Below are 24,070 nucleotides of genomic sequence, written 5' to 3' on the forward strand. Positions count from 1 at the left end.
TTTACTATTCATTGTTAAATTAGCAAGTCCTAGCTTCTTATTCACACTCAGCATGAAGATTTTAGTTTAAGATTTGAATTCAAGATTTGAATTAATTTCTTAATTAGTGTTTTACCATCACTTGGATGAGCATTTTAGAAATCACAAGACTAACCCCCACTTCTCTCCTGCATAGAGTAATAAAAAATCGAAGATAAAACTGATTGGGATAATAATAGTAAAAAAAGAAGTTACATTCCTGATGAAATCACCTTTGGACCAGAATACAGTTTCATCTAAGGAAACTAAATGAGGAAGGCATTTTGTTCTGGTCATAAATAGCGAGGCTTGGTAAACATTGTGGCAGTTATTTATATGAGAGTTATATTAACTAATGGCTCTTTCATTACTTATTAATATTGTAGGCATTTTTTTTGTCGGTAGTTCTTCCGCATTCGATTCTGGAATAGATGCAAAGTCCATACAAGATGCCAAGGTTAATCTTTGGTCAAAACAAACAAATATCATGAAAAATCACCATCCTCCATTTCAGTCATTTTAAAACAGTTCATTTAAATTCTATATTTATAATAAAAACCTTTGATGACTCTCTTTACACCAACTCACACTAAACCCAATTATAAAATATAATACAAACTATGAGTAAGATATCCTTTAGAACCTTAAGAGAATTACTAAGTAACAAAAAAGATGCAATAAATGACTTTGCAGCAGCTTTTCTCAAAAAATGGAGACAATATTTGTGCAGTTTTTGTTTGTTTGTTATTTTTGCAGTGAAAATATGCACATACAATAATGTAGAATTGGTAATTAGTTGTTTTGTTGTTGTTGCTGTTGTTGTTGTTTTTACCTCAAAAGGGCTCTGTGATTCACCAGAGAAACAGATACCACAGTCAGAGACAATATAGCTTCAAATGCGGACCTTCATGTAATCTTGTTCATATCATTAAGGATGATTCGTTAAAACGAGGGCTTTTTTCACTCCTGCTTCCCACTACATGCTGTATGGACTGTCCCATTTCTCCAGCCATCTTCCAGAACTTCATGAATGAGGTTTTTCTGGAGTGTCTCCATCATTTTGTTATCTTTTACATTGATGGCATCCTTGTCTATTCCATGGAACCAGGCTGAACATCGCCCGCAAAACACCATTTTTACCTGAAGCTGAAGACGTGCAAAGTATGCCAAACAGTCAGGAACAGATATGAATGTGAGCAAGAGACTTATGCTAATGTATCCATTTGATTGTATAGTAATTTCATTTCTATCTGGTAGAAATATTTAAGATATCAAAGAGATCTCATTTTTGATTATCATATTTTTTGGCCTGTTTTTTTTTGTTTTTTGTTTTTTACTCTGTGATTACATAATTTTCTTTCCATTAATGTTATTCATATTCATTAATCGATGTTATTGATAAGTACAGTTCTGTTATTTATTATTTATACTTTAGAGCTATGTATACTCCACTTCAGTGCTTTAGAGTGACATTGCAAAAACTCTCTTTTGTCAGATTTTAATTTAAAAAGTACTTGTCTGTGGTTTTAAGGATTTGAAACCTTGCTTGAAAGGGCACCAAATATGGAGAGAGTGCAGTTCATTTACTCCCCTCATCTTCAGGTCCTGCTAAGACTGGGACCTTTGGGTTACCAAAATAGGCTACAAGTCAATTCACTTTTATGAACGGATTGATTGAATAGGCCTTATGTAAGGTTTGCCAAGAAATGTATTGCTTACTTTAAAAGATATTTGGAGTATTAAAAAAAAAACAAAAAAAAAAACATTATTTATTGTGATACTAGTTGTGGCTGCTGTTTTTTTTTTTTGTAGTTTATTTTGACACATTTAAAATTGGTATTTTATTTTAAAATACATTTTAATGTATTTTTGCCCATCCCAAGTAGTAGGAAGTGCTTCCATGGTGTTCTCATGTTCACATCAGCACTAGATGGCGCAGGTATCTTTCTGTCCTCATTCTGTATCAGCTATTTATCATTTACTGTACCTGAAACTAAGAGTTGAAATGAGTTGAGCTTCAGAGACTCGATCATGACGGTTCTTCGTGGCTTATACTGGACTCTGTGGGTGGTGGCATGTTTTGGTGAGTCTTTTTATCTATTTAATAATGTTATGTATTGAATTTCTCCATTAAGTTGTTAAATAAAAAATTTAATATTTCTTTCAGTTGATTTGATACAGTTGAACATACTGTAAGTGTAGTTTTTAGGTTTTAAATTCTATTTAATTCTAATTCACCAAATTACTGTTTTACTCTAAAACTCTAAAACTACATTCAAAAAAATTAAACACTTTGGGTGTCCAAAGTACAAAACATTAGATTTATGCATTCATACAATGATCATTTTCACTTGCAGAATCATTGATTCAAATAACTTATTTACAGCGGTGTAAAGTAATTAGTTAAAAATACTCAAGTTACTGTGATGGAGTAGTATTTCCTAGGAATTGTACTTTATTAAGAAGTTATAAAAATTTAATTTTTTTAGTGCTGCATCTGTATTTTTATTGCACATTTTTCGTTCAACATACAGTCACTACTTAATTGTTCTTGTCCATGGATTCCAATTAAATCGTACATAGAAAAATTGACCTCAAGATGCTTTATAAGCGCAGAAAACGTATAGAATGAGGAAGCATAAAAGTCCCCAAGAGTACACAAAGTCTTCACACACGTTGACAGAGAGACTGTATGTGATATTGATGAGAAGATGAAGGATGTCTACTGTATGAAGTCTGAAATTACTAAATGCACTTAAACAATAACTAAATGCACTACAAAATGTACAGTTGTCAAACACAAATTGCACAAATTCCAAATTCAATCAGTGCTGCACAACCTTAGTTTGCAGCCCAAACTACTGGACACTTAGTCAAGGTACAAAGTGCATAAGCGTTCATTAGAAATCTATTAGCACAATACTATAATCATTAAAATCATATTTTCTATTATGTTAGAAATATTCCTTCTGTACAAAATATTACAACACTGTAAAACCCAACAGTTAAATTGATCAAATAAATTTAATGTAGTTAACTCAAAATTTACTGGAAGTTAATTCTACTCATTTTAAAATAGTATTGAACTTAGTGTTGAAGTCAATGATTTAATTAAGTGATTAAGTATCTGTTAATTGAGCATTAATGATGAATGCCTGCTGTTAGCAAGTAGAATTACTGAAGAGAAACAAAACTACAGCTGACTTTAGTCACAGCCTTAAAAGAAATAAAACACATTCAATCTTTTAAAAATTTAAAAGATGATCATTAAACAGTATCAACAGCTTCACCTATTACTAACCTGCTTGACTTTGTTTCTGTCAGACGTCTACAAAAGACCTTAGCATGATTAACAGGAAATAATCTTGTTAGACATCGCCATTAATGAGAACAGCGGTTGCTTTTCCAGGGTTCTTTGACTTCATTTCTCATGTTAGTTTTTCTTTGAATGTTCATTAATATATAACATATAATTATATGATATGATAAGAAAAAGGAGAAATAATGCAGTCAGGTTATATAACCAAATTTCAGAATGATAAATATTATTGTTGTTAAAATTAATTTCTAATTAAGCTGATGATATGGTATTGGATGTGAAATTTTAAATAAAGTAGATGCTTAATTTAACTACACTTTATCAAGGGCTTCAAAACAAGCATACAGTACATAAACATTTTATAAACCAATTAAGAGACAGACATCAAGAATTTGAGTATGAGTGAGGAATTATTATCAGTAAAGTGAAAAGCAGTACAACAATTTAGATATAATCTGATGTGGCCAATGACATATATTATTAAAAACTGGATAATACCATCATTATATATTTATATTCTTTTTATTACGCATGCCATAACACAGTTACAAAAGCCAAGAAAAACTAACATGAGGTATAAGTCAAAGAAAACAATCTTCACATCAGTGGTGATGTCTAAAAGTTCTTATTTTTTAGAGAATTGCAGTGGACATCTGATAAAGTTAAACTAAAGCAGGTTTGTAATAGGTGAACCTGCTGTTTGTGAAGTTGTTGAATGATGTTGAATTCTGCTTGATAACAGCAGATGTTCATCATTAATGCTCCATCAACAGGTACTTAATCTCTTAATTATCTCGTTACTTCAGCTTAAATGGAGTAAGTTCACAGTACTCAAAGAACTCAAATGGTTTGTAGCAATCAGTTTCCCCAAACAGTGTGAGTTGTTTTGGAATATTAAATCAATTACATGCTTGTAAAATAAAAAAAGGTCAGGAGAGATTTTTCTTCAGTGTTAAAAGTCGTAACAATTTATTGGATACAAATGAATAATTTGATTCACATAATTGTGTTATCCTTAATGCAATGCAAAAGTTACATTTAGGAGGCGTGTAATAGTTTTGATTTCCTGACCTTAAACCTTAACTTATATAGGCAGCTGATAATAACAGGTGGAGTTTAGTGAAATTCCTCATTTGTCAATCATTGTCCAGTTGTCCATTGGCTGCATTCATCCATACATACTCTTTTAGTACGAATTATCTACACAGCATTAAAAGCATACGACTTTCTGTGTTCTGTGTTCAGTTTTAACACCTTTCTGTTGACAGGAAGTTTCTGCAAAGCTGAAGTTACTTTTGGACCAGCATTTATATACTTCTGCAAAATTGCTTAATTAATATACAAAAGATATCAAGAAAAACTTCAGTTAATATATGACCTTTAGATGACCAATACAAATGATTGTTTAATGAAAAGAAAAAAAAGAGACAAAAAATAATATTTATTTTTCCCAACAGTTGCCTTAGCAACTTTTACAGTGCTCAATTGGTTTGAGTTCTCTTCTTTTATTGGGTTTTACTATGCTCAAATTGTTTTGTGAACTCAAATGGATTAAGTTCACAGTACTGATTCGAACACAAATGGTTTGAGTTTCCTTGACTTATTGGGTTTTACAGTGAAAGAATCATATAACTTTATAAATGCACAGTCTTTGAAAATATGAATTCACGATTAACAATACAGGGATCCACTCAAATGAACAGAAAAACAGACAGCTATTGTTTGGACTGAGCAGACACAGATGATGTTTTTGGTTTTAGCAGGTACAGTGTGGTGCTAGTTAATAAGTAGGAAAGGAATAAATTGGCACTGAAAAGTAACCTAATAGGTAAAATAGTCTTAACAAATAGTGCATTAACAAACAAGTGCATAACAAACTGTAAACCAAACTCAAATGTATTTCACCACATCCTTACATTAGAGGATCACTTTTTTTCGAGGTAGCCTCATCATTATGGCATTTTGTGGTATCAGTGACTTGGAAAGTCAAGTCAGTTCATCTTTACTCATATATTATTTTAAAATGTAGATTGTCAATGCAGTTTAACATGGATGAAGAATGTCTCTGGGTCTTGTGCTCTTGACTAAATAATTACCATGACAGCCATCTGCTGAGGATAGTTGAATGGTAATTAAGTACCACAATTACTGTATAATAATGTATAATGATTTTAAATGCATTTATTTTCAGCATTAATATTACCTTTATTTAGTGAAATAAGATGCATTTTAAAAAGGTGATGTTCCTTCATCTATTTTCTTTTCTGCTTAGTCCCTTTATTAATCTGGGGTTGCCACAGCGGAATGAACCGCCAACTTATTCAGCACATGTTTTACGCACACTGTAAAAATAAAATGCTGTTAAAAATACGGTCAGATTCTACAGTAAATTAATGTTTTTTTCACTAAAACAAAAACAAAAAAGTGTGTTAAATTTTTGAAGAGAAAAATGAAGCTAAGTTGTTACAGAAATCCATTCAAATTCCTTCATTGGAACTGATTAAACTGGAATAGTATGTGGATTTAGCAGCAGATATACAATGTTTATGGTGATGAATGTGATTTGCAGACATGTCCCTGTGTACAATGAGGTTGGTTTTCCTGTAGAGTCTTTCAAGCTGACGGCCTTTTGATTTCAATTGTCTAAGAGCTGGAGTGAACCAAGGTGCAGACAGAGTAAATGAAACAGTCCTGGTTTTTAGTAGAGCATGATTATTTAAAAGGTTATGAAGGTTATTGTTGTAGTAAGAGAGCAGTTCATCTGGTCTATAGAGACAGTCAGTACTGGAACGGCTATTGATATCAGAAGATAAAGTGTCCAAGTTGATGTCCTTAGTTTTTCGGAATGGTATTGTGCGTGAAGGATTATATTTGGAAAGTGAGAGATTAACACTGAATGAAAGTAGCATATGATCAGAGAAAGGAAAGGAGTCAGCTTTACAGTTATCAGGTGTAACACATAAACAAGTCCAGAAAATGACCTTTATCATGTGTGGGAAATTTTATGTATTGTTGAAGTCCAAATCTAAACAGGATGTGAAATCTTTCATGAGAGTGTTGTTGTTATTGTCCATATGAATGTTAAAATCTCCAAAAAGTATTATGATGCACAAGAACATAGAAAAATAAGTCTCAACATCAAAAGAGCTTTTTAAACAAAGTTCTTAAAAGTTGCAGCAGTCAAAATAAATAATGTTAAAAATTCAGGGCTAAGAGCCCAAAAGCAAACTCTGTTCTCCATGATTGTCACGATATAGCGTGATCAAAAACAATAAACAAAAGGTGCGGATCCAAGTGCAGATTATTTATTTACAGTGCAGCCAACAAGGTGATAATACAAAGTAACAAATAAACGACAAAACCAGAAACTAAATCAGAGACGAGGCTCAGGAAAAACAAACTCAAACAACTAAATTAATTAGAAAACAGACTAGACAAATGACACACAAACTAGACTAATGCAAAAATACAAGAACAGGAATCAGAGTAACAAACTGGGACTCTTAGACTTACTAGATTTTCAGACAAGGAAGACAAACGACGCGATAACAAACAGTGGTGAAATGGTTGTATAAATAGTCCAGATAATCAACGGTAACACAAAACAGATGTGATGACAGGTCAGTGTAGGTGTTCCGGTGTGTGCGCGGGGCATGTATGAAAATGTAGTTTTTCCTGGGACACTGTAGCACCTACAAAGTGCTAGTGCACTACAGCGCCCTCAGGTGGTCACAGACAGATGTGACATTACCCCCCCTTTTGCGGAGCAGAGCAGGAACAAAGGGAGGGATGGGAGGGCCAGATCAGGGTCAGGCACCCCAGCAGGAAGCCAGGGTGCAGCCGGGGAGTCAGTCCGAAATGGGGAGGACCACCAGGGAGGGGCGGGAGGGATGATCCATGGATGATCCTGCAGGAAACACAAGGCAGGAGTTCTTAGGAGAGCTGGGTGGAGAGGCAGCTGGGCTGGAGCCGGCGGGACTGGAGGCAGCTGGGCTGGAGCCGGCGGGACTGGAGGCAGCTGGGCTGGAGCCGGCGGGACTGGAGGCAGCTGGGCTGGAGCCGGCGGGACTGGAGGCAGCTGGGCTGGAGCCGGCGGGACTGGAGGCAGCTGGGCTGGAGCCGGCGGGACTGGAGGCAGCTGGGCTGGAGCCGGCGGGACTGGAGGCAGCTGGGCTGGAGCCGGCGGGACTGGAGGCAGCTGGGCTGGAGCCGGCGGGACTGGAGGCAGCTGGGCTGGAGCCGGCGGGACTGGAGGCAGCTGGACTGGAGCCGGCGGGACTGGAGGCAGCTGGACTGGAGCCGGCGGGACTGGAGGCAGCTGGACTGGAGCCGGCGGGACTGGAGGCAGCTGGACTGGAGCCGGCGGGACTGGAGGCAGCTGGACTGGAGCCGGCAGGGCAAGACCTCTGGGAGGTGCCGGCGGAGCAAGACGTCTGGATGGCGTTGGTAATGCCAGGAGCCGGGCTGGGACCGGCAGGGCGAGGAGCCGGGGTGGCGCCGGCAGGGCGAGGAGCCGGGGTGGCGCCGGCAGGGCGAGGAGCCGGGGTGGCGCCGGCAGGGCGAGACGTCTGGTTGGTGCCGGCAGGGCGAGACGTCTGGGTGGTGCCGGCTGGGCAAGGAGCCGGGCTGGTGCCGGCAGGGCTAGACGTCTGGTTGGTGCCGGCAGGGCGAGGAGTCTGGGAGGTGCCGGCAGGGGGAGGAGCCTGGGTGGCGCCGGCAGGGCAAGGAACCTGGGTGGCACCGGCAAGGCCAGAAGCCAGACTGGAACTGGCATTGTACTGCGCTCTGGGGCTGGAGCCGACACTGGCGGGTGCTCTGGGGCTGGAGCCGACACTGGCGGGCGCTCTGGGGCTGGAGCCGACACTGGCGGGCGCTCTGGGGCTGGAGCCGACACTGGCGGGCGCTCTGGGGCTGGAGCCGACACTGGCGGGCGCTCTGGGGCTGGAGCCGACACTGGCGGGCGCTCTGGGGCTGGAGCCGACACTGGCGGGCGCTCTGGGGCTGGAGCCTTCCTCCTCCTGCGCCGCCCTCGTCTGGTGGTTTGAGACGTGAGAATAGTGTCATCTGGAGAAGGAGCTTGCTCTGGAACTGGAGCTGACACTGGCGGGCATTGTGGGCATAGGGCAGAGGCTGAAGTTTCACACAGCTCCAGAAGACTCTCCAGGGGCTCTGAGAAGGGTATTCTTCTGGTAACCCGACGCGGGTAAGTCCGTAACTCCAGTCCTGCCTCTCTCCTCTTTCCTTTAGTTAAATCAGCTGGCCCCGAAAATATCCCTCTCTGTTGCCATCTACTCAGGCCTCCCTCCTGAGGGTTCTCCTCCTTCAAGGCAACAGAGAGGGGGGAGCCAGCGATTAGCAAAGCCTCCTCCACAAACCGATACAGGTTCCAGTCATCCTCGTATGGCGGCATGCGTGACCGGACTGGTTCCAAAAGTCCTCCCCGAAAAAACATCATTAGCAAGATGTCACTGTGAGAGCTCTTCGCAGCTAATTGCAAAAACTCCTTTATATATCGCTCAATAGAGCGATCACCTTGTTTAAGGCGCACTATGATATTATCCGCTGGATCCATTTATTGATCGCGTCGTTCTGTCACGATATAGCATGATCAAAAACAATAAACAAAAGGTGCGGATCCAAGTGCAGATTATTTATTTACAGTGCAGCCAACAAGGTGATAAACAAGGCAAGGTACACACAAGGTAAAGACAAGGAAGACAAACGACGCGATAACAAACAGTGGTGAAATGGTTGTATAAATAGTCCAGATAATCAACGGTAACACAAAACAGATGTGATGACAGGTCAGTGTAGGTGTTCCGGTGTGTGCGCGGGGCATGTATGAAAATGTAGTTTTTCCTGGGACACTGTAGCGCCTACAAAGTGCTAGTGCACTACAGCGCCCTCAGGTGGTCACAGACAGATGTGACAATGATGGTGACGTAAAATGTTAACCTTTATCTAAAGAAGAACTTTAGTAGATAATAAACAAAAATGAATGTTTTATTAATAACTGTAACTGGTGATGATATTTATGGAGTTGTTTATTCATCTGCTGATAATTTTAATGATTTAACCATTTGTTGTACTTCAGGTTATTTCATTATAAAGCTGTGACTGAAGTTCTAGTTTTTTGTTATTTTATGTTCTGTTCTTGTTTTTTCCCTTCAGTATTTCTTCATGTGTTCATTGCTAATCGTCAATTATCATTTAGTCACTTAATTAATTCATTTACTTCAGGTTTGCTCCATGTTTCTTGAACACTCAGTAACTGAGGTATTTGCTCTGGCGTTTAAAGGGTTAAAGGTGTGAGAGTTAAAAACACAGTGTAAAAATGTATTTTAACAGTAATATAATGTTAATTTAAACTACGGAGGTAGATTGCTGGCAACCACAGCTGCCAGTAGTTTACTGTAAAATCAAGGGAAAAAAAAACTGTACAGTATAAGACTGTAAAACCGGAAGCCAATTTATTCTGTGTCACCGTTGTGGAGGAGAGTAGACCAAGTTTTTTAGTCAAAGATGAACAATGATCTGCTAATGTTATTCTGCATGTTTCTTTATTTAAAGACAGTGGCTGTTTAGTTGCTGATGTAGTAAGAATCTCTCTGTGTTAATTCCAGCTTTACATGTATGTGTGCTGCTGTGACAAAAGACATTTGAGTTAAACTGAACTTATCTAATAAACCAAAATAAGTTATCATTATAAATATGCTTATAGGCATATATAGCATCATCAACTCATCATAAACTCATACAGCAGTTGGCCAATTTGAGGCAGTTGCTTTCAGTGAGCAAAATGAGTTTACTTGAGTATTGTGTATATCAATGTAGTCAATGTATTTGTAGAGCAACATACTGTAAAATAACAGTACATTGCTGGCAACTGCAGCTGAAAGTATTCTACTGTTAATTTACAGAGCAACAGCAAGATGCTGTTAATTTAACAACAACATGCTGGCAACCATGCTGCCAGTTACTTACTTTTTTTTTACGGGACAATTTTTAACAGTGTGGGTGATCTTCCAGCTCGGAACACTCATACTGTACACTCTCATTCACACTACAGACAATTTTTTAACTTACCCTATTCACCCTTTACCGCATGTCTTTGGGCTTGTGGGGGAAACCAGAACACCTGAAGGAAACCTATGCGAATGCGGGGAGAACATGCAAACTCCACACAGAAATGCCAACGAACCTAGTCGAGGCTCGAACCAGCAATCTTCTTGCTGTGAGGCAACAGCACTGTGCCACCGCGTTGCCCCAAAAAGGTGAAGTACAAGCAGGCCCGGATTAAGAACTCAAAGGCCCCTGGGCACATTGTCTTGTAAGGCCCCCTACCCGGCTGCACCCCTATAGTTGAATTTAAAAATAAGAATAATATAATAATTTTTAAATTAAATGAATCTACAATTTGTTGCCCACATATTTAAATAATGATATATAGTACATACTAATAAAACTTGTGAAAATTAATGTTTTTTTATACTTCTTCTTATACTTCTTCAAGTTCACTGAAACAGTACTATATATAATATAGTACTAATATATATTTATTTATTTTTTAAAGGGTATTTTTAACGTATAACTTTTACAAAGCATATTATTGGCATAGCATATAACACACAAGGCCTCTCCAATCCAATTCTAATCTGAGTCATTCATAATACACACACTTATTAAAGAGCCCATATTATACATGAAATAGGGTCATATCTTGGTTGTAAGAGTCTCCAACAACAGTCTAATATGCATGCAAGGTCAAAAAACACTTTCGTGGTCTTATAATCTGCATTTATTTTTACTTAATTATCCCAGCGACTCCTGTATGAATCGTCTAGTGATTCATTTGTTCCCAAACCCCTCCTTAGCGCAAAGCTAATCTGCGCTGTTTGGACCAATGACAGTCTGTTGCGATTGGTCGACTGCCTTCAGTCAGAGAGTGAAATGCCAAACAGCTAATCAGCAATAAAAAAGTAATCACAGTGCATACACGCTCGATAGTGTAGGCGTGGATTTTAGCTGCCAGTGGGTCAATGTAAATACAGACTATGGACTTGAAAATTCAGATGACTAACTATTTTATTGAGCAAAAACTCCAAAAACAGTTGAGGAGATCTCCTAGCTTCTCACTCTGCTCTTTTCACAGACACACACACACACATATTGCACACACACACACACACGCACTTAACCCTGCTCCGGACGACAACGTGCGCGCGCAAACACACACACACAAACACGCACACCTCCGGACGACAGCGCGCGCACACGCACACACAGACACAGACACACACACTACTCCTCGTCCACGGAGCTCCGTTAACAAAGCAGCACGCGTCGCGTTTTTAACGTGACTTTGCACGTGATAAGAGAATATAGCCAGTTAACCTGATACAGTACACGCGGTTACAAGTAACAAATCACAACTAAATACATTTGCAAGCTAGAGTCAACGAGGCAACTTTAATCGCACGTACTTACACTTGAGAAATGGAGGAAGAAAAATCCATCCTGACGTCCATCAGTAAGTTACTCTTTACTGATCCTTCCTTTACCAAACGCTGATGAAGTATTCTTTGTAGCATGTAGTTTCCAGAAGTTTCCAGTAGTTTCCAACTGCTTGGCTATAATGCTGAGGTTTCATCTTTGGGTAGAGACTCAATATATCCATCTGCAGTGTGACTTCAATCGACCAGCATGTTTGTGTGTGTGTGTTTGTGGGTGTGTGTGTGTGTGTGTGTGTGTCTGGGTTTCTGCGTCAGAGGTCGGGGCCTCAGGTTTGAAATCTCCCAGGTTTGCGCGTGCACGTGAATAACTTGGTTTCGTTCGTACGTCATGGCGAAACACCTAATGAATCGGTATCAAGGCGACTCGTTTGAAGCACTATGAATCGACTCTTTTATAGATGAATCAACAGTTTTAAACACTGTACACTAACAGATTTAAGCCTTAGCTGGATACTTCACTTCACTTAGAGCTGTGTTACAAACTACATGGAGGGGAATTTTCAAAAACCCATAATATGGGCTCTTTAATGATTTACTGTCTTTCTTCTTCTCTCCCTGTATTCTCTTTACTCTCCTCGTAATGAAGAAAAAGTATCAGAAATCACACACAATATACCTCTTCTTCTCTCCAGTCTCTCTCTTCTTCAGGGCCTTTTTCTCTGTCTTACTCCCTCTCTCTCTACTTTTTCTGTCTATCTCTCTGACACGATGAATCCTGTCCGTGCTGCCCTGCCGTTAGCCTCCTCCGCCTGGTTAATGCTAACTTACTCATTAACATTACCATAATGACTTCTTCTATACCCTTAATTCTCCTGGTCATGGGTCTGTTTAAAGAAGGTGTGTATGGAACATGCCTCAATAAAGATGCCTTCTCTCCTTTTTCTTTCGCGTTTCTCTCCATCTATTAAATGTTCTTCACACAGAGTCATGAGGTCGGAGAATACAGATGAAGTAGGACTAACTTAGTTGCGGCAAATGAGGATGACGAACATGGAGGAAGACTGTAGATAACATTGTAGATACAAATCAATTTTATTAAGATGTTGTTAACATTTAACACTAGGTGGAAAATAACTGTTTATAGAATATAATCACTATTTAGATGCTGTTACACATATGAAATAAGCTAAACATTATTAATTAGCCTACCCACGAGGCACTTGTGACTTTATATCACATTTGGATTATTTTTTACAAAATGTTTTCTTCCTATTAAAAATAAACATATTTCCAATCTGATATGTAAGGGAGAGAGAAAAAGTAGCACGAGTTCAGCAGATGGTGGATTTGAACCGGGTTGATCAATCACGTCAAAACATGCTGCTGTGCGCGCTACCATATGCCACTCAAGCATATTCTGCTCTGCTCTTTACTCATGTTATGTTTGTCAATCAGGCATCGATGGGTGTAAACCGTGAACAGCTTATTCCAACTAGGTGCGCTATTTGCAATTAGCCTGAAGAGACACTCTGAAATTGGCTTTTTTTCTCCTTTGCAGGGGCCCCCAAGTGCACATGGGACACTGGGCCTGTGCCCATAAGGCCCATTGATTAATCCGGCCCTGAGTACAACACCTAAACATGAGCACACCAACTAAGTAGAATTTTCTAAATTACATCTTTTAGTGAAATTGAAAGTTGAAAAGTTAAAATGATGTCCCCTTTGGTTCAGAATGAAATTTATTATGACGTCTTTTATTGGACAGACACACTTTGATGAAATCAACAAAAACATAAAATCTCTCATAATCTCAACAGAGGATTATTAAAAAGCTCTACAAACAGCATCAGCAGCTTTACTTAACTAACCTGTTTGACTTTATTTCTATCAGACGTCTATCCAAGACCTCAGTCACAGTTACTGAGAAATTAAAGTTTTAAATCTTATATTAAAAATAAGTCACCATGGCAGTGAATATTTAGTCTTTATTTGTGGCCTTTAATCAGGGTTAAAAATGGTGCATTCTGGGTAATTTTCATGTTTTCGAGAAAGTAACTAACAGTAGAAAACTGTGAATTAACAGAGCTCAGTCAACATTTGAAGTCTGTGTTTGAAATCACACTTTGTACCCTGATTCACTACTATGTAAATTAGTTCACTGATATAGTTCACTTGACAGAGTTAATGAACACAAATGAGATGAGCATCTGCTGTTCATAATCACAATCGCTAAAGGAAAAAGAAACAATAAACACAAACAGTTAAATAATTAAATAAACATTAAAGAAATATTACATTAAATAAAATCAACACAAAACACCTTCAGTCTCAGCAGAGGATCTCTTAAATTAATCTTTTTAATCTAAATTAAAACTCTGCAGGAACTAAATGTCTTTCTTGTTTCCGTTTGTCATTAACAATAAAAAAAATGTCTGCAACTAAATTTACTATTAGGTAAATTATATTTAGGGGTGGCGCAGTGGGTAGCACAATCGCCTCACAGCAAGAAAGTCACTGGTTCGAGACACGGCTGGGCCGGTAAGCGTTTCTGTGTGAAGTTTGCATGTTCTCCCAGTGTTTACAGGGGTTTCCACTGGGTGCTCTGGTTTCCCCCACAAGTCCAAAGACATGCTATAGGTCAATTGGGTAAGCTAAGATGTCCATAGTGTATGTGTGTGAATAAGAGTGTATGGGTGTTTCCCAGTGATAGGCTGCAGCTGGAAGGGCATCTGCTGCGTAAAACGTGGCGACCCCTGATTAATAAAGGTACTAACCCAAAAAGAAAATTAATAAATTAATGAATAAATTATATTTATTGTTTTTGTTTTGTTTGTGTGTGTGTGTGTGTGTGTGTGTGTGTGTGTGTGTGTGTGTGTGTGTGTGTGTGTGTGTGTGTGTACTTAATGAATAATAGATACTTTAACTTTATACCTCATTAAATGGACTTAACGAACGCATACTTATTTTTTATAAGGGCATTCTTAAACATACAAAAGCATTTTAGGGAGATCTGACCTTTTAACTTATAATGATTTCTTTTTCTCTTTATCTTTAAACTACACATTTAAAAATCAAATAAAAATTTGCATTTCATAGCAAATACATATATTTTTTCTCTTCACAGGTCAAAGTTTTAGTCAAGATCTTCAGTTTCCTGAGCTGACTAATGGGGCAGTAGGAGAAAGTGTGAAGTTCACACCTGATAATATACCATCAGAGATTTTATCAGTTTCCTGGCATTTTGGAGACATTTTTATATTGAATGGAAACCCTGATTCACCCGTAATATTCCCAGCATATGCAGACAAAGTCAGTTTTGACAAAAACACTCTTGCTCTGGAGCTCCGGGACCTGAAACTGGAGGATTCTGGATTATACAGTCTGACTGTGATTCCTAGAAGTGGAAATCAAATTAAAGGAGAAACTTCACTACAGGTGTTCGGTGAGGTTTTTTTTGCTAATACTGGCTAAATCTTGTATTTAATTCTACATGCAGGTGATTTCTGATTAAAATGAGGTAATGAGTATTTAAAACTACACAATTCAACACTTGGTACTCTGGTACATAATAAATAAGCATACATCCAATTACACCTTGTCAAAGAACACATTTGCATGCTTAAGCACTGCATGGTTTTCAGCACTGATTGTAACGGGAATAAAAAAGAGCTGATTAATTTAGATGGAAAGGGTTACTTTCCACTAACTTTTGACTAATCCAGCATCTGAAGATATTTTAATCAACCCATTGCTTTTATAATTTATACAGTCTGTCCTTAAACATTAAATGCCAACACAAAACTAAAACATTAAATAATAAAATGACTCTATACAGTATCTAAATACCAATAAGCTCAAAAACCTACTGAGTAAGTGTATTATGGCCAACGTCATTGTGGCAACGGATGCTCAAGATCAAAGAAAAGTCCTGTACATACAGTACAACCAGATTTCCCTTAGTTCACATATAAGATGACACAGATCTGCAAATCAGCCAAGGGCCAACAATTAGCCAGAATTAAAGATTTCATCCAATTTCTTGGTTCTTTATCTTTTGCCAACACAGAAAAAATAAATTACGTCACGGTCACTGGTCCACATGAAACTGAAGCATTAATCGAGGGTGAATCATCTGCCAATTTCAGCTCAGAGGGAGACGGCAATGTCACCTCTGTGCAGTGGATGAAGGATAACAGTCCTCTGTCTTCTAGCAGCAGAATCATCTTCTCATCTGATAACAGATCAGTGTCCATCAGTCCAGTGCAGAGATCAGACACTGGAGAATATCAGTGTACATACAGTAACCCTGTCAGCTCTGAGACGGCAAAACTCACCCTGATTATCAACTGTGAGTGTGAAACATCTTAACATCAGATCTGATAAAATCTAGACATTCTTCAGCTCTCAGTTTGTTCCTCTAACAGTGAGTCTCTTGTCTGTTTTATAGATGGACCAGAAGGTGTTTCTATTAAGGGTCCAGATATGGTGGATTTAGGGGTTCAAGTGTTTTTGTCTTGCTCTGCCAATTCTGAACCTTCTGCTTCATTCAGCTGGACGTTTAATGGGTCAGACACTGGTGTGACCAAAGATGCATTGACCATAGATAAGACTGACTTCACAGACAGTGGAGAATACATCTGTACAGCCTTAAATAGAGTCATAAACAGACGTGAATCTCAAAGACATGTTTTACTAGTTCAAGGTAAACAGTTACAGTCAACTAAACTAAAGTTTAAACTAGGGATGCACCGATATGGATTTTTTTGGCCGAAATCGATAACCGATAACCCTTCAGACTTGGGCTACATTCACACTGCAGCCAAATGTGGCCCGAATCAGATTTTTTTTGGCCACATGTGACTTAGGTAAAGATAGTGTGAACAGCACAAACCGCATGGAATCTGATCTTTTCAGGTCAGATCTCGAGCACCCAAACCCCCCTTCTGTACATGTCTGCTGTTTATTACAAAGTAAAATGAAATAACTCTGCAAACGGAGATAAAACAACTCTGCCTTCACAGTTCAGTCTGTGGCTGCTCAGTTACCCTTGATGAGTTCACTACACCGGTGGTCAAACAAATGCGCACCGCTATTGTCATAAATCACAAACGATCAGAATTTTTAATCACAAGAGCCTTACAGTATTTTAGATTTCAAATGCCGAAATACACATTAGTAGTAGCAGAACAATCATTTATAGTTCAGGAAATACACCACGGTTGTCTGTGAAAAAGGCAATAATCACATAAGCATAATCTGACAACGTGCTTACTTCATAAAGTATCGTGTGGCATAATTAGACATTTTGTGCTGTCTGTATCTGTACTTCTGTGCATGCGGGTCAGTTTAGGACCATGATCTGGTCACACTACAAATCTGATATTAGCCACATTTATAAGAGCAGTGTGAACAGCCATGCAAAAAAAATCTGATCTGAGAAAAAATCTAATTTGAGTAATATTAGACCTATATTGACTATTTCACATAAATCAGCATGCAAAAAATACATTATTTCCTTTTCTTCATAGCAAATTAACATGCAACTTGACTGTTGCATAAAAATAATAAGTTAAATAACAAAACAGGATTTAATCAACAAGCAAGTTAAATATATTTTAAACAGAATGAAAATGAAAGAGCTAAAGACTGAATCCAGTTCAAATGTTCTTGAATGGAACGTGTTACAATAATGTACACATGTACAAATATGTAATGTCCAAAAAAGCCTTTTTTAGAGATGTTTTGACAGTTCAGAGCCACAGCACAAGCAAAAAGCTAGATACAGAATGTATTACTTTGGAAAAGTAGATTCCAAAGTAATACATAGATTCCTCCTATTTTCCGTTTTAAATTCTTTTAAACACATGTAGCTGCTGCTTGTCAATCAGACAACGCTTCTGTGTTCGTTCTTGCTGTGAATTGCGGGAAAAATTATAGATGAAAAGTTTATGATAAACCGCTGTGACTTTCACTCAACTGCAGGCGGAGCAGCTAAGAATTGAGCTCAGATGACTTTGACAAACAAAGAGCAGAATATAAATACAGAATGTGCAGTGAGTTGAGATGCACCCTGTGCTGCTGTGAAGGCTGTCAGATCAGCAGATCAGTGTGTGTGTGTGCGTGTGTGCTTGTGTGTGTGTGTGTGTTTGTGTGTGTGTGTGCGCGCGCAGTGAAAGCCCTAACGCGCGCTCGTTATAATTAATATGAATATTCCGATCAAACTGAATACAATCTTACATCAACAACACATTGCAAGCAACACATCGATAAGAACAAATAATCATGTTAGATCACAAACAACCCAACAAGTTGATTAACACGTGTGCATTGCTGCTGTTATGTTTACACATGTAATATTTTTCCTGAGGCGATTTAAAGCAAAATACACAATGACACTAAATCATACATATCTACTTACTGAGATATTAACGCACAGCAATACCACATAAATAAAGGATGGACGTTAAAGGAATAAACAATGTGAGGGGAGCTTCATTATAGTGTGCTGGACAAGTCTGAACAAGTTCCGCCCAAACATGCGTGAGGCAGGCAGTTCTGTAAAATTACATAATTTATCGGCTTAAAGATATCAGCCTAATTTAGACATCGACGATAGTCTTAAAAACAGCATTTATCGGCCAATAATGATATGGCCGCCGATATGTTGTGCATCCCTAGTTGAAACTAAACTAAAGGTTAACATCACTGCAGTTTATATTGTATACAGTACATGATTTTTTTTCTTGTATGTTTGTCACAGAGGGTGGTAAAGCTGGTTTGGGAGGAGGACTATCAGCAGGAGCAATAGCTGGGATTGTCATTGGAGTTTTAGTAGCAGTTGGAGGCATCTGTGGTCTTATTGTCTATTTAACAAAAAACAACAAAATGTGATTAAGATAGAATCATCAAAGCTTTAACACATTAGATTGAATGTTGATATTTAAATATCCTTAATCTAGATTTTATGCGTTTAAACAGATATTTTAAAATCCTGAAAATTCAGTTTGTATTTTCTTTTTCTAAACTGTGTCCATTCATAGTTACTCTTATAAAAAAGTGTTCTTTTTTATTTATTTTTCATGTGTAAAATAAAAAACGAGTAATGAAAACAGTTTGTAAAAGCTGCTGTTTTGCAAGACATTAATGTGGTAGTGATAACTAAATATTTTTGTCTTTATAGTCTAAATCAAAGACTTCAACAGAAAGGACAAGCAAGTGGAGGTAAATGTTTTTTGTTGTTCATAAAATCAACATGAGTTTGATCTAATTAAATCGGGTATTGGCAAGTGCTGTCTTACTCTAGGGAGTTGCGGTCATGCAGTTTTGCTTCAAACCTAATCAAACATTGGCTGCTTGTGAATTAATGCATAAATGAAAAAAAATATTGCTTACGTATAAAACCGTGCATAAACTTGCACCACAATATCTGCCAGATCATTTAACACTCTACACTCCTACCAGAAATTTATAATATTCTCAGTGTGGTCTTCTACTTGTCTGCAATCCAGAGCCAGAGCTTTTTTTCATCATGCTCCTGAACTGTGGCATTATCTCCTAGCTGTCTCTTGCTATTTTTAAATCTTTACTTAAACATTTTTAGTTCGAAGCTCCTTGATTTTTATCTTTTATCATAGTTGCATATTTGATGCTTGTTTGTTTGTTGAGAAAGTAAAGGCGCTATATAAAATAAATGTTTTATTATGATTATTATTATTCATTCATTCATTTTCCTTTCAATTTAGTCCCTTTATTAATCAGGGGTCGCCACAGCGGGATGAATCGCTAACTTATCCAGCATTTTTTTTACGCAGCGGATGCCCTTCCAGCTGCAACCCATCATTGGGAAACACGAATACACTCCCATTCACACACATACACTACGAACAATTTAGCTTATCCACTTCATCTATACCCCGTCTTTAGACTGTGGGGGGAATCAGAGCACCAGGAGGAAACCCACATGAACATGCAAACTTCACACAAAAATGCTCGAACCACAGTGACTTTCTTGCTGTAAGGCTATTAATATTGCTATTAACCCTAGAGCAGCTCAGGAAAAAAAAGGTTCCTTGGGGTCCTCCTGAATCCAAATAATGAAAGACCAATTACATAGGGAAATATACATTTACATTTAGCCATTTAGCAGATGCTTTTATCCAAAGCGATTTACAAATGAATTTTGCAATTTACACAACTACATAAGAAACAATGAATAAGTGCTGTAGGCAAGTTTCAGGTATGTAAAGTGTAACTATATGGCATATTTCTATATGGTAAACTATGTATAATTTTTACAGTCACTTCTTAACTTTGCATTTATGTAGTGTTTGCGTGGATATTTTGAACTTTTCTTATACATTAGCTACACAAACATGCAATCACGCCATAATTTGTCTTATGATTTTTTTTATTGAATACAAAATCACTAATTATTATTTATTAATACTATAAAAAATACTATATTATTTAATAGAAAATAAAAAAAATTCTGACCTAAATTTTATATTACAGTTTATGGGTATTGGTTTATTTTTTAGAAATAAAATACTGGCATCTGAAGTTAGAGAAAAAAGATTAGATTCATTGTTAAAAAAGGCAATTTTCACATGTATTTTAATTGTTTGCTCTTTACTCAGCCAAATACACGTGCATTTGTGTTTGTGTACGTGTGTGTCCATGTTGATTTTGTGCTTTAGTATTAGTACTTTTTAGAACATTTTTCAGACTTATGCCATATTTTTAGACTATAAAAAATGTTCTCTGTTGCAGTCATACATGTGTGTTTGTGCGCACTCAAGAAATATACTTTTGTGCTCTAGACCCAAGCCTTTGCAGAATTGTAAAGAAATATCAGATTTATATTGGGTTTCAAATTTATTTTGGACAAATGAATCTAAAGTTTTTTTTCACTTTTTCCATTGATTTTCATTTTTTTATATATATTTTTTGGAAAAAATCAATTTCATTCAGCCTCATTTAGTTTCGCTATGGTTGTGAGGGTGAAAATGTTAGACACAAATATAGTTGTGAGCGCAGAGGAAGTCCTCATGGATATTAACTTTGAAGGTGAGGTAAAATGTAGGCGTTTTAAGCACATGTGTCTAAGAGTGCATGTGCATGTTGGTCTGCAGCCAGATCTTTTCATAATGACCATTCTATAATGTATTTCAATATTTCAAATGATTAGTTCATTTTTAAAGTTGATTCAGTCATATTTCTGTCAGTATTAAACTCAAACTATTTTGCTTTCTTTAAACAGCAGCACAAAGAGGACAGGAGCCTGTGAGTGACTTTACAATTTCTGTTTTTTTTTTTTTTTTTAACACAATAAAGTTTTATTCCATTTATTAAATGAACACCTGTATTGTAAATTTCAATACATGTCAAATGAATTATAATCATCTACGGGAAAAGCACTTTTCAGTTACAGTAAATGAGATCATAATTTCTCTTCTGTCTCTTATAAGTCCTTTTTGTTATGTTTTTTAATAGGAGGACAAATAAGTGTATTTTGCAGTCAGTTCAAACAGACAATTTTTTCTCAAAATACTGTTCAAAGATATCTTAAAATTTGAAACAAAACTACATATATTGTCACACATTGGTTATATTCAGATTCCTTACAGATTACCATTACACCACACAATAGCCAGGTTTATTTTGTGACTTAAATATTAGCATGCTCCTTTTTAATCCAATCTGATATTGCCCAGCTAGAAAAATTCATGTGGCTCATATCTGGCCCACACCAGACACTTAAATTCCGGCCCACATACCGCATAGAATGATGGCACTTGGTCGGTCTTCTCCAGTTTGCCAGATCTGGGCCACAATTAAGACATAGCAATATCACATTTCAGCCAGAATTCAACCAAATGAACCAGAACTGGCCCTATTCTGGCCCTATTCTGGGCCACCGTTTGCTTTTGCTCTGGCCCAGATCTGGCCCACACCAGACACTTACATCTGGACTACATACTAAATGGAATTATGGATCTAGGGCTGTCCACTCCTGTTTGTCAGATCTGGGCCACAAATAAGCCAAAGCAATACCACATATCAGCCAGAATTCAACTAAATGAACCAGAACTGACAATATTCTGGGCCACAAATTGCTTTTATTCTGGCCCAGATCTGGCCTACACCTTACACTTGGATGTGGCAAAGTACAAAAATCCCAGCATGCATTACAGTATGAATACATTCTATAGCTTATTGATGCTCCAGCTTTCATTATTTGCTGTTGATTCTGCTGTTTATGTTGACGTTGTTAATTTTGTCTCTTTTAGTCTCCTGTTTGTAAAGTTTGTGAGTTTTGTTCATTTTGTTAATTTTCACCGTTGTTGAGGTTCATACGCTGATTATTGATGTCTCTGTATGCATACGATTAACCATAGAATTGTTTTAGCCAATAAACCTTCATGATTCTGTGGCATGTGCAAGCATGTTATTACGTTACTTCTAATAATGGACTAAACATTGGTTAACATCAGTGAATTTCAAAATTGTGCCTGTTTTTGTGTTTGTTTTTTTACAAAAAAATTGTCTGAGAATAACTGGGCCACATTTGCCATATCTTCTCTGGGTCACTACAGGCTCAAATCCACATTAGCCATAGCTTACTGTGCCGAATATTTGCCAAAAGTGGTCCACATATGTTTTAAGATAACTGGGTCACATTTTCCATATCTTCTCTGGGCCACTATAGGCTAACGGCTGCATTAGCCAGAGTTTACTGTGCCAAATATTTGCCAAACTAGCCCACCTACGTTTAAAAATAACTGGCCACATTTGCCATATTTTCACTGGGCCACATTAGGCTCATAGCTGTAATAGCCAGAGCTTACTGTGCCAAATATTTGCCAAAAGTGGCCCACATATGTCTTAAGATAACTGGGCCACATTTGCACCTATAATACGTGTGAGCCACTTTAGGTTTAGACACAGATTACCCTAAAATGTCGATGCCACATTTTTGCCAACTGTGGCCCACATTTGTCCTCCATCATTTGTCCTCCATCATTTGGGCCAAATTGACACAATACACATTAGACTCACGTTCAGAGTACATTTAGCAATAAGTGTCAAATCATGGCCTTAAATGGCCCATTTATGATTTAAATTCTTTGGCCCCTCTTTGCCATTGTACAGGTGGGCCACTTCAGGCTCACATTCATTTTGTCTGGGCCAAAGGAATACCACCAGTGCCACATAACTGCCTAAAGTGGCCCACATTCGTATGTTAACTGGGTGTAATTTAACCAAAACTAACTGTTTGTAGGACTTGCACTATGAAGAAATCACTGAATCCCAGAATGCCAAAGAAAATAATATGAATCTGGAGAAGCTCAGCGAAGCTCAAACATATGAGAATGTTGAGTATAAAAGTGAATATGAAAATCTAAAACATGGAGTTTTAAACAAGCCACAAGCTTCTGAACATCAGGTGAGCAGTTTTATATTAATTAATCTAGTACTTCAGTCAGCTGAAGGTCATAGATGTGTAGTCATAAAATGAGTCTTATTTATTCAGCAGATGAAGCTCTGCATAAGGAAATTATTTGACTGCTTACATTTATAACATATTTGCATAATTTCTATTTTCAGGTATCAAACGCTCCTCCTGTACGCAGATGAAGAAGTAAAGACACTGAAACATCTACTGCAAATTACATGTATTGTCGTATTTCAGTAGTTTATTTATAGATCTGGTATTGAATTCTCCATTTGCAGAAACTGACAATCATCCTCAGATTCACACCACACTTTGCTAATAAGAAATGCTCTGTGACTGTTATTAATGTAGGCTGAGCTTATTAATGAGTTGAATTATCTTGTGACTGTTATTAATGTAGGTTGAGCTTATTAATGAGTTGAATTATCTTATTTCCTATCATGTTCATTATCATTACCAAGCATTGTGATTGATATAAAACTGTTTTATCTATAATAAATGTACAATTAAATTTGCTTTTTTTATAAAGAGCACATGAAGTGTGACATTGCACAAACTGGATTTTTAAAGTATATGTCTGTGCTTAAGTATTTAAGTCTGAATACAACAAAGAATAAGTAATTGTTGTTTGCTGTTGTTGCTGAAATGTCTACTCACTTGTCTGTTTAACTCAGTGCACATTAAGTGAAGTTTATTTATAACTAATTTCGAGAGGATCGTGTGCTTATGATTGCTTGCAGCCGCTCCGCTATATTCAATTTATGATTCACCAATCTGATGATTACTAAGCCATTATGAATACCCTAAGTTCCATATGACAGCCAT

At 37.5% G+C, this 24,070-nt stretch overlaps 1 protein-coding gene across 2 annotated transcripts; it reads left to right on the plus strand.

The window, feature by feature from the left end:
* Positions 1-1,959: 1,959 nt before the first annotated feature.
* LOC100329806 (carcinoembryonic antigen-related cell adhesion molecule 5-like) lies at positions 1,960-23,891 on the plus strand. 2 transcript variants are annotated; one of them, XM_087284936.1, is made up of 9 exons: positions 1,960-2,101; positions 14,915-15,232; positions 15,857-16,138; positions 16,238-16,492; positions 18,551-18,677; positions 18,971-19,011; positions 21,050-21,072; positions 23,072-23,236; positions 23,398-23,891. In XM_087284936.1, the coding sequence occupies exons 1-9, from the start codon at positions 2,050-2,052 to the stop codon at positions 23,425-23,427; spliced, it is 1,293 nt and encodes a 430-aa protein (XP_087141062.1). In that variant the 5' UTR covers positions 1,960-2,049; the 3' UTR covers positions 23,428-23,891.
* The last annotated feature ends 179 nt before the right edge of the window (positions 23,892-24,070 follow it).

Source organism: Danio rerio, chromosome 16 (genome assembly GCF_052040795.2).
Source record: "Danio rerio strain M-AB ecotype USA chromosome 16, GRCz13ab, whole genome shotgun sequence".
NCBI lineage: Eukaryota > Metazoa > Chordata > Actinopteri > Cypriniformes > Danionidae > Danio > Danio rerio.

What these genes read in the sequence shown, in the direction of transcription:
- LOC100329806 (XM_087284936.1), top strand. Translation starts at nt 2,050, where the DNA reads ATGACGGTTCTTCGTGGCTTATACTGGACTCTGTGGGTGGTGGCATGT. An exon ending in GTGGGTGGTGGCATGTTTTG is followed by an intron (nt 2,102 to 14,914) that starts GTGAGTCTTTTT and finishes TTCTCTTCACAG; the next exon opens with GTCAAAGTTTTAGTCAAGAT. An exon ending in ACATGTTTTACTAGTTCAAG is followed by an intron (nt 16,493 to 18,550) that starts GTAAACAGTTAC and finishes TGTTTGTCACAG; the next exon opens with AGGGTGGTAAAGCTGGTTTG.